The 11,011-nt window shown below is 63.7% G+C and overlaps 1 protein-coding gene across 1 annotated transcript; it reads right to left on the bottom strand.

The window, feature by feature from the left end:
• Positions 1 to 577: 577 nt before the first annotated feature.
• On the bottom strand, positions 578 to 8,555 carry TFAP4 (transcription factor AP-4). Its single transcript, XM_038151790.1, has 7 exons — positions 8,306 to 8,555; positions 4,702 to 4,867; positions 4,210 to 4,308; positions 3,537 to 3,707; positions 3,192 to 3,329; positions 2,030 to 2,188; positions 578 to 1,924 (listed from the first exon to the last, which is right to left on the bottom strand). Exons 1-7 carry the CDS (start codon positions 8,392 to 8,394, stop codon positions 1,730 to 1,732), a joined length of 1,017 nt encoding a protein of 338 aa, XP_038007718.1. The 5' UTR covers positions 8,395 to 8,555; the 3' UTR covers positions 578 to 1,729.
• Between the last annotated feature and the right edge of the window lie 2,456 nt (positions 8,556 to 11,011).

The raw sequence follows: 11,011 nt of genomic DNA, 5'->3' as shown, positions 1-11,011 counted from the left end.
CAGTGGTGTGGAGCAGGGGGTGATGGCTCAGAGCAGGCAGGAGCCACCCCTTGGCTGGACACCACAGATGGCCATGGAGTGGAGGGGAGTGGGAGGGACCTACGGCCACGGGAGGATGCTAAGATGTGGGTGCTCTATGGGAAAAGAGGGGTGCCTTCCCCCCAAAACACATGGAGAGAGATGAGTGCCCCCACCCCCAGTCATGAGTCAGCTCCGTGGAGAGATGGACACCCCCAGCCCTGGGGAAGAGGGACACAAAGCCTGACCCCAGTTCCCCTCAGCTGTGTGGTCTCATTAAAACCGGCCCAGATGTCCCCACCTCCACCTCAGCACTGAGCTGAGCCTGATGTGCCCAATCACACGTGGGCAGCACTGGCAGGGCTGAGCCTTTAAATACAGCCTGGCTGCTGAGCAGGAACTACACCAGCACCAGGGCCAGCACCCTCTGCCTTTGCCTCCTGCCCTGATTCCCAGCGCAGGCAGCACTCCCTGCCCTCCCCACGAGCCCCAGAGGGACCAGTGTCCATCAGGGTGGGATCCATCCCTGTCCCCACAAATGTGAACGCCGAGACGGAGCTTCTAAAAAACCAAGTACAAACTTTATTTTGTTTCTTTACAAAGGCACGAGCCTCTTTTTTTTTTTTCAACTTTCTTAACAAAATAGAATAGCTTCTCAATCAACACAAAGACCTGAAAATTGTAAAAAAAATACAAAAAAAAAAAAACAAAACCAAAAACAACAACAAAAAAATAAAACAAAAAAAAACCAAAAGGGGAAAGGAACCGAGAAACAGCTGCAGCTGGGGGGAACCTACTGAATACCACCGAGGCTCTACACACGACTGGCCTAAAACCCTACAGCCGGGTGGGGGGCAGTGGGGCGAGGGGGGGGACGCACAAAACAGGGACCCCCCCACCCGCCACGACAGACCCAAGCGACACAATCACAAAACAGAAAAGCTCTTCGGAGCTGACAGACCCCACAAACCAGGTTAAGTGCTTAAAGGAGGGATGGGAATGGGGTGGGGGGACAGGAATGGGCACGGGGACAAGGATGGGGTGTAAAAATCAGCCCCCAACCTGCCATCCCTGTGCCAAGGAGGTGGGTGTTGGAAATGCCAGGGAGGGATGATATATGCCAGCCCTCCCACCGTGCTCCAATGGCATCATCCCAGGATTATTTTACTCTCCGAGGGGGTTTTCCCTGCCCCATGTGGGGTGCAGGAGCCATGGTGGTACCCTGAAGTCAGGGATCCCTGTCCTGCCCTTGCTGCCATGTCACTTGGCATCTCCCCCCCTGCTTAAAAGCAAACATTTAATTAAAAGAAAAAAAAAACACAAGAGAAGGAAAAAACCAAATTAAGATCCCAACCAAAGGCCCGGTCCCAAGGGAACACCATCAGGAACAGTGGGGCTGCTGCCAGCTTGGCAGGATTCCCTGTGGGTGGGCAGGTAGGGGTGATAAACCAGGGTGGGGGGCCGTGACCCCTGTCCCCAATGCCCCCACCATGCCCCGAGCCTCCCATGCCCCACTGTGGCCACCCCCAAGCCCCGACCCCCCTGGGAGCTGAAGGGTGACCTTTGCCTGCCTCTAACGCTCTGCTTTACAGTATTGGAAAAAGGTCATAAAAGAGACCCAAATCACGTTGTATTTTTTAAAAATTTCAGCATATTCTCTGACGTTTCCCCCCCCGCCCCGGCTTCCCTCCCCAGCTGCTGGCCGGGGGTGTCAGGGCAGCTCCCCGTCCCCCGAGGGCTCTTCTTTGCTCTGGTCCATGGAGTCACTGTCGTTGCCCTCGGTGTCGGAGGCGGTGTCGGAGGCGGAGGGCTCGGGGCAGGCGCGCGCTGGCGTTACGATGACGGCGCGTCTCTGCTCCTCTTCCTGCAGCTGCTTCTCCTGCGTGCCCTCGATGTGCTGGATCGCCTGCCCAGGGCGCACACCGGCTGTCAGGACACCTCTGACCCACCCCGGGGGTTGGGGAACCCCCGAGCCCCCCGCTGCCAAACCCCCCGCTGCTCCCCAGCTGACCTGAACGATGGTGTCCAGGTTTTGCCGGGACGTGGAGACCGTGTTGATGACCGAGGATGGGCCCATGGTGACCACGGTGACATGATGGGAGGGAGGCGGCGCTGGAACGATCACGGTGGGGTGGTGGGTGGGCGCTGGGGGAGCATGTGATGGCAGGAGCTGGGGACAGAAGGGAAAGCCCCGGTGAGCAGGGCCCGGCACGGCGGTGTGCGGAGAACATCGCGCTTGTTCACACAGCCCAAGCTCCACGAAAGCCGAAGCATCGCTCGGCTGCTCCGGTTCTCCATCCCAGCGGATGCAGCAGGATGTCAGCTGAACGCTGCTGTCACCTCAGCTTTGCAGAGCGGAACGTGAAGGATTCCCCACGTCCCAAAGGGCAATGATTTGGGCTTTGAAGCCCGGAGAGGCAACTGCCAGCCCCTGCGTGGCCAGGAATTCCCCACACCCCTTGGAGATCCTCGTTTGAGCAGCGGATGGGAAGATCCGCCCTAGCAGGAGGCTACGGAGAGTTCACCTAAAAATAGGTTGAACTTCCCCGGGAGGTGGCCGACAGGGACCCTGGAGGGACACGGCTCTGCAGAAGCCCAAGGAGCAGGGAAGAAGCTGTTGTTTCTCCCTTTGAAGCTCCCAGAGTGGCATGGCCCCGGGCTGGGCTTGAGGGTGGCAGTGCACAGGAACCTGTGCTGGCACAGTGCTCGTCTCCTTCCTGCACCACTGGCAAGCCCAGCAGTCCCAGGGGAAAGGCTGAAGGTTCCCATCTCCTCTGCCTGCCAGCGTGACACCTCCCTTTCCCAGCCTGCAGGGTGGCAGGGAGTGGTCTGGGGAGCCCTGAAGTTCAGTAGGAGTCACCCAGAGATAGGTGAAGCCCCTGAGATGAAACCCTCTCTGGCAGAGAGTGACCTTCCCTGAACAAACCCCCCTGTGCCAGGGAACGGAGCCACTTGGAAGCCACCACGGGTGGTCCAATCCACAGTCCCTCCCTAAAACACAGGGTGCCTGCAAGCACGGCCCCAAACACTGTGGGGGGCTTTGGGACACCCCTTTCCCAAATCACTACTGGCAAGAGCTTTGCTGGGACATCAGCGCCCACAGGAGGTGCCAAGTCCATCACCGAACCCACCCCCCATGTTCCAGAACCTGGGGGTGTCTGGGGTGCACTCACCTGGGTTCGGATCTGCTGCTCGCGCTCGAGCTTCTCCTGGTGCAGCAACCTCACCTGCTCCTGCTGCTGCTGGAGCTGCACCTGCTGAGCAATCACCTTCAGCTTCTCGGGATACATGTGGGCCTCCAGGGAGCGAACCTGTGGGTCAGGGAACCCCAACATCAGTGGGGAGTCTGGCATGGCCCCACTGAACCCCGGCTGTCCCTTCAGTGGGACCCAGGAAGCCCTGGACAAGCTCGGAGTAGCAGTGTCCAAAGCAGGTGTTCGGTGACCCCACAGCACTGCTGGTGTCCCTGGGGCTCACTAGGGACATGGCAGAGGCTGCAAGCGGGCACCTGGCCTCACCTGCTCCTCCAGCATCATGCGGACCGAGCGCTCCTTGTCCAGCTGCTGCCGGAGCTCAATCATCTCCCGACGCAGATCCTCGGCCTTCTCATCTTCCCAGATGTCGGGCGAGCCGATCCCCTCGTCTTTGTCCTCTGCCCGTCGCCGTTTTGGGGAGGAGCCACTGAATTCCTGCCGTGGGAATGTGATGTCAGGGAAAGGGAGATGCTCTCCCTGCCATCCAGCCATCTGGGTGATGCCACTCCCCACCAGAGCTCCATGCAGGAAAGGGTCTCCCTGGGGTTGTGCTTGATGCTTGGGGACAGATGGGCTCCTGCCCGTGTCCCCCATCCTGGTCCTCATCCCCAAAGCCTCATGCCAGCCTGATTCTCACACTGACACCCAGGGCAGTTCAACCAGGGCACCCCAGCATCAGAACTGCCACCAGGCCACCCCCGACACCCCAAATGGGTGGAAATAATGGAAAATGGGACCACAACCCTTCTGCCCCTGCCAGGTAAGAGATGCCAGGTTGAATGGGGCTTCCTGCCCTGCCAGGGGAATGGAAACACCTCCACTCTCTGGCTGAGCAGGGCAGAGGGTCCCACCCTGAGGCCAAGGAACTGCAATGACATCCCCACCCTGGCCAGCCAGGACTGTCCCACCCCCTCCTGTCCCATCCCTGGGGCACTACCTGGATGAACCGCTTGAGCTGGGTGTTCTGCTGCAGTAGCCGAGTCTTTTCCTGCTCCAGGGAGAAGATGTACTCGGCCGTCTGCTGGAGGATGGCTGCCTGTGGGGGAGCCAGGAGGGGCATGCTGAGGCAGGGGACCCCGGTGTCCCCTCAGGCCTCCTCCCGAGGAGCTCTGCAAGGAGCACTGCTCCTTGCCTGTCCCTGGTGAAACCCTCCAACTCACCCGCCTCGGGAACCCAACAGCCACCTCCTCACCCCACTCCCCTCTGCACGGGTCCCCTCCTCACCCAGGAATGTGTCACCGCGCTCCCGGGGCACTGGGGGCTGTCACACACTCCCAGCCCACTCCAGGACACCGGGCTGGGGATGCACACCCATTCCTGCTGGGAAACCTCCCCAGGAGAGAGCTCCATCACTGAGTTAACACCCAAATGTCCCCAACTCCACTTTCAGCCCCTCCACGTGCAGGACCAATGTGTGCATCCTGCTCACCTTGCTGAGCTTCTCCCCATCTGTGTGTGGGATGAGGGTTTTCAGGGACTGGAAGCCAGCATTGATGCTCTGCATCCGCCGTCTCTCGTTGCTGTTGGCGATTTCCCTGCGTATCCGCCGCTCCTGGTCCCGCTGGGTCTCTGGAGTCAGTGGGATGTTGGCCAAGCTGTGAGAGAGACCCGGGGACAGGGAAGAGGGGGTTGCACCCCTGCTGCCAGCTCACTACATCCCCCCTTGCTTTGCAGCGATGGTTCTGAGCCACCAAAGGGACGGGTGACACGGAGGGGACGATGGCTGCGGTGCTGAGAATCACCGAAGCAGGTGGGTGGGTTTGTCCAGTCCTGCATCCAAAGCTTTGGGCCCTGCTGCAGCCCCCTGGTTCCACTGGCTCAGACACATTGCCCAGTGCCCTGGGCGAGGGGACCCCCAGGTGGGCGAGGGAGGCTGCGGGCTGGCCGGCTGTGTCCCCGCGGGCCGGCCGGCGTGTGTGGCCCCGGGAAGGCGGCTCCCTCCCTCCCTCCCGCCCTGCTGATGGCTTCCAGATGACAGCTCCCAGCAGAGAAGCCCCCGTCCCACCCCAAGCCGCAGCTCCTGCCTGCTTCCTGCCACTGCCTTCTCGCCCCCCACGCCCTTGCCCTGCAGATGGGCCGGGAAATGCCGGCATGGAGGGCGAGGGCTCTGGGCAGCCAACACCCACGGGTCCAGAGCACCAGACCTGAGCAAAGCTCGCTGCCGTGGGGTCCGGTTTCACCCGCACCCCACTTCTTCCCCGAGGGAAGCAGGGCAGAGGTTTTGGATCACACCATGCCAAGTCTCCCCAGAGGGCAGGCACCCGGCACCCGCTGGCGCCGGGGATGCTGCGAGGCACCAAAGACTAAACACGGGAGCCGGGCCGCCGGCACGAGGCGAGATAAGACGGGCTCCAGCCGCCCGTCCAGGTGCCCGGCGGCTCCGGGATGGGGAGATGGGAACATTCCACCCAGAGCCTTGCCAAAGCCAGGCTGGGAAGAAAAGCCCAGCATCCTGCTCTCATTGCCCTCCCGGTGAGGCCAGGGAGGAAGCACGGAGGTTTGGGAGCGCGGGGATCTAAGGGATACGTGCAGCACCACCGTGTGCCCAGGCAGTGACCGGAGACTCTCAGGCACTCACCAGTGCTGCTGCAGCTGGGGAATGCACCACAACTCATCCATGATACACAGGGATGGGGAAAGACCCAGCTCATCCCAGAGGGATGGGAAAGGATTCTCACTCAGCCTGAGAAGGGGATGGATTCCAGGTCTGTCCAATGGCATGGAGAAGGATCCCAGCTGTGCCCAGCAAGATAGAGAAGAGTCACAGCTCATCCCAAGCAGATAGAGAAAGATCCCAGATTACTCTAGAGGGATGGGGAAAGATCCCAGCTCATCCTAGAGATATAGGAAAGGATCCCAGTGCATGCCAAGGGGATAAGGAAGGACCCCAGCTCAGCCCATGGAGGCCAGGAGGATATTTGTCCCCAACCTCTGGGCAGTGTCCCAGCACAGGCTGATGCTGGGTGCCAAGCATGCACTGCACTGGTTCCCTCACGTGCAATCCCGGGGGTGTAGAACTGGGATGGGTGTCCAGGGGTCTGTCCCTCTCTCTGGGAGCAGCCTCTGCTGCATGGACCAAGAGCTGCTCGCAGTAGGATTGTGGCACAGGGCTCCCATCTGCTGGTGGCTGTCACCCACCTCCCTGCTCCTGCTGAAACCAGCCCCAAACTTGTCCCCAAAACACATCAAACCCCGCAAGTCCCAGAGACATCGTCCCTCTTGGGGTAAGGAGGCGGCTGGAGCACTGCTCCAGGATGTTGGACCACCAGACACTTAAGGGGAATGGGATGGAGAGGCCCAGGACTGGGCAGCGCGGAAGTGGTTTCTTAAATACTGGGAAAGGAGGAAGAGCCTGCTTCCTCGCCGGCAGACCTCCCGCAACCTGCCCCAGCTGCTCTTCCTGGGAAGAGACCTGAGAAGTGACAGCGAAATATGGAAAGGGTTGGAAAGGGCAAAAACCCATGGATTCAGACACCCAGCATGACCAGGGATGGGGCAGCACAGAGGCAGGGGGAGCAGGTGGCACCCACTGGAGCCCCTGGGGTGTCTCCAGCCTGGTGCTGGTGCTGTGGGGTTTGTGTCAGGCAAGCAGAATTTGGTCCTTCCCACACTGGGGAGGACATTTCTCTGGCCTGAACATCGAGGGAAACAAACCCACGTGGGTGTTGGAGCCAGGCACAAGGCAGATGCCCCACTGTCCACTCATGTCCAACAATGATCATAGCTTGTGCTGTGGGTTGTGCTGGAGGGCAAGGGAGGCACAGCCATGGGGGCAGGGTGTCCCCCAGCTCCTTGAGGTCACAGGTAGGGTGTTCCCCAACCTGCAGGCAGGGCATCCCCAAGTCCACAGGCAGGGTATCTCCATGCTTCCATGAAGGGCACTTCTAAGCTTACAGGGTCAGGGTACACCTGAGTGTACCAGCAGGATACAGCCAAGCGTCCCCAGCACCCCCAGCTCACAGGCAGGCTGTCCCCCAGCACCCTGAGCTTGCAGGCAGGGTGTCCCTGAGCTCCTGGAGGTCACAAGCAGGGCAGCCCCCGGCACCCCGTGCTCCACGCAGGATGTCACCCAGCGGCCTGAGCCCCAGACAGGGTCTCCCGGAGCTCGGGGCGGTGGGAGGGCTGCTCCCCGAGCTCTGCCCCGTGCGGGGTCAGCGAGGGGCCGCGCAGCCCCCAGCCCCCGGGCGGGACGGCCGCACCCCTGCCCGTGCAGTCACCCCCCAACCCACGGGCCCGCAGCGGCCGCCGCGAGGGGCCCCAGAGAAGCCGCCCCCCGCCCTGGGTCGCTGCCCCACCGCTGCATCTCCGGGGGGGGCTCAGGTGCGACCAGTCCCCCGGGGGTGGCCGGGACGAGCCCCCCCGCCGCAGGGCAGGGGCAGCACCCCGAGGGGCCGGGCCCAGCACGTGCCGCGGGGCCCGGGCCGCCCCTCAGCCCCGCGGGCCCGGCCGTTCGTGCGGCCCCCGCGGCGGCCCCGGGCCCGAGGGGCTCAGCGCGCCCGGGGGCGGGAGCTCAAGGCCCGGGGAGGGCGGGGGGGGGCTCAGGGCCGCCCCGCGTGGCCCCGGGGCCCGCGCCGCCCCCGCCCGCCGCCCCCCGCGGGCGCAGCCCCCGTCCCCGGCCGCCCCCCCCGCCCGCCGGGGCTCCCCGCGTGTCCGCGGGCTTTGTGCCGCCGCTCCCGCACTACATGTCCCGGCAGCCCCGGCCGCGACCCGCCTCCTCCGGGCGGCTGCAGAGTCACGGCCAGGCCCGGCGGTAAACACACACCCCCGCGCCCCCCGGACCCCCGCGCCCCGCGCCCCCCCGCCCCGAGCGCGCCCCGCCGCAACCCGCGGGGCCCGGCCGGGGCTGAGGGCGCGGCGCTCCCCGCCCGGGCCACGCGCGGCCGCCGGTCCCATGTGCGCGGCCGGGACCACGTGCGGGCGGTGGGGCCGCGGCCGCCGCGCCGCTGCCCCCGTTCTCCGCTCCCCCCTTCCCCGCCATCCCCCCCCGGTCCTCCCGAGACCCCCGAGCCCGGGATCTCCCGGCGCTCCCCCACCTGCAGAGCCCACCGATGACCTCCTTCTCGGATTTCCTGAAGTGCTGCAGGGCCGGCACCTTGGGGGCCGGCACCATGAAGTACTCCATAACGGGGGCGGGGGGCCCGGTTCAGCCCAGCCCGGCTCGTCCCGGCCCGGTTCAGCCCCTCCCGGCCCCGCTCCGGCCTCTGCCCGCGGCCCAAGGCGGGAAACAGCTGGAGCGAGCGCGGCTCCCGCCCGCCGCCGCCGCCGCTCCCCCGCCCGCCCCCCGCCCGCCCAGGCGCCGCCCCCGCCCCGCACCGGCCCCCGCGTAAACAAAGGCGGCGGGAGGGGCCGCAGCGCGGCCGGAGCGGCACCGGGACACGGCGGCCGGAACGCGGCGGGGCGGGGGGCGACTGGAGCGGCCGGGACGGTACCGACCCGTGCTGGCACCGGCCCGTCACAGCGCGTCGCGTCCTGACCTGGCGCCATCCTATTCTACTCTATCCTAGGCTACTCTATCCTATCCCACTCTGTCCCGTCTTACCCTCATCCTGCCCTGTCCCCAACCCATCCCACCTCATACCATCCTGAGCTGTGCCTATGCTACTCCATACCCATCACACCCTATCCTCTCGTATCGTACCAAACCCTACCCTATCCTACCCTGACCTGTTCCCCTCCCATGCCACCTCATTCTATCCTGCCCTAGCTCCATCCCATCCTACCCTATCTTATCCTGCTTCATCCTACCCCATCCTTACCTGTGTCCATTCCACCCCACATCATTCCATCCTGCCCTAGCTCCATCCCATCCTACCGTATCCTATGCTATCCTATCCCACTCTGGCCTGTTGTGTCCCTATGTCATCCTGTCTCAATGTGACCTGTCCCCATCCCATCTTGCCATAGTTCTGTCCTATCCTGCTCTATCCTATCCCATCTTGACCTGTCTCCACCCATCCAGCCTTGTCCCTATCCTATCCCATCCTATCCTCATCCCATCCTGCCCTAGTCCTATGCCATCCTACCCTGACCTGACATGTCCCCATCCCATCCCCATCACACCCTGTCCTCACTTCATCCTAATTCATCCCGTCCTATCCCATCCCATCCCATCCCATCCTATCCTATCTCAGCCCATTCTGACCTGCCTCATCTCCATCCCATCCTATCCTGACCTGTCTTGTTCCAGTCCCATCAAATCCTATTCCATCCTGTCCTGTTCCCATTCTATCCTGCCTTTACCCCGTCCTACCCTATCCTACCTTACTTATCCTGACCTGTCTTGCCCCTATTCCATCTTATTCCATCCTATCCTGTCCCCATCCAATCCTCTCCTACATCCAGTTTGTCCCACCCCATTCTACCCTACCCCCATCCCAATCCCATCTAATCCCCTCCCCATCCCATCCTCCCACATCCTGGCCTATCCTAGTCCTGTCCCATCCTCTTCTATTCAATCTGATCCCATTCCCGTTTCCAGCAGGGTCTGGCTTTTGGGGGGCCCAGGGGGCTGCCAGTGGCTGGGGGAGGGGAGGTCACAGCAGTGCTGGGGCTGTCACAGGGCTCAGGGAGCTGGGGGTGACGGGGATCCCATGGCTGGCAAGGGGCTTTGGGGAGGAGGCTCTGGGGGTTGTCAGAGGCATCCTGGGGGCTGATGGGGAGCTCTGGGGACTGACAGAGTGGCTCTGAAAGCTGCCAGGGGACTCAAGCTGCTGGAGGGGTCTGGGAGCTGGCAGGGGGCTGTGAGGCCCAGCAGGGGGGTTGGGGGCTGGCAGGGGCACGGAGCTCACAGGAGTCATAGAGGGCTCAGGGTGGGGCTCAGGGTTTTGGGGGTGACAGGTTCATGTAGGCACTTAGCTTTTAGGGGGCTTCTGGGGGGTTGGCAGAGGGCTTCTGGGGGATGGGGGCACTTAGGGGGATAATGGGAGGATGATAGAGGCTTTGGGGGCTTGTGGAGGTGGCAGGAAGGTGTAGGGATTGGCAGGGGGGCACAGGGCTAGGAGGAGCCATGGGGGGCTGGCAGGAGCCATGGGGGGTCACAGGGGAACACAGAGCTGGGAGGGGAGTCTGGGGGGCTGGCAGGGGAGCACAGGGCTGGCAGGGGCCATGGGGAGTTGGTAGGGAGGCGTGGGGCTGGCAGGAGCCGTGTGGTACCTGAGGGACCTACCTGTGGCAGGCGACCTCCCCCCATAGCCCCCCCAGCACCGCCTGCGTGGGTCCGGGGCCACCGGAGCGGGAACGCCACGGGGTCCTGGGGGTGGGCTGTCACCCTGGAGGGGCAGGAGCCGGCCCTGCAGAGCAGGGTGGGCTCAGCCCTCCCCCTCGCACAGCCCGGCCCCGCTGGGAGCTGCAGGACAGGTTCTGCCGGGTGTCCCCTGGGCCCCCTGCCCGGCCCCGCAGGGGCCCCACTGCGGGGGCTGCGCGTCCCCCCACGGCACGGGGACACCGCGTCCCCCCGCCTTGCACAGTGAGCCCGCTGGGGACACCGCGGCTTCTCCCCCTCCCGCAGGAATCCCTCGGGCAGGGTGGGATTCCCGTCACCCGCGTGGGACAGTGCTGCCCTCCCGTGTCTCCCCTGCTTGTGGGGGGATGCTGGGGACACGGCGGCACGCCCCACAAAAACACCCGAACCGCGGGTAGGATGCGGCTTCGGCCGCCTGTGTGGGTCAGAACTGTCCCTCCATTCGTGTCCCCCGTTCTGCTGCGCGGCTGTTGGGGACACAGCAGCTCTGCCCCCGCAG

The sequence above is a fragment of the Motacilla alba genome, chromosome 14 (assembly GCF_015832195.1).
Source record: "Motacilla alba alba isolate MOTALB_02 chromosome 14, Motacilla_alba_V1.0_pri, whole genome shotgun sequence".
NCBI lineage: Eukaryota > Metazoa > Chordata > Aves > Passeriformes > Motacillidae > Motacilla > Motacilla alba.
The sequence above is the reverse complement of the archived record's forward strand: the minus strand, read 5'-3'. Positions and strand labels throughout refer to the sequence as shown.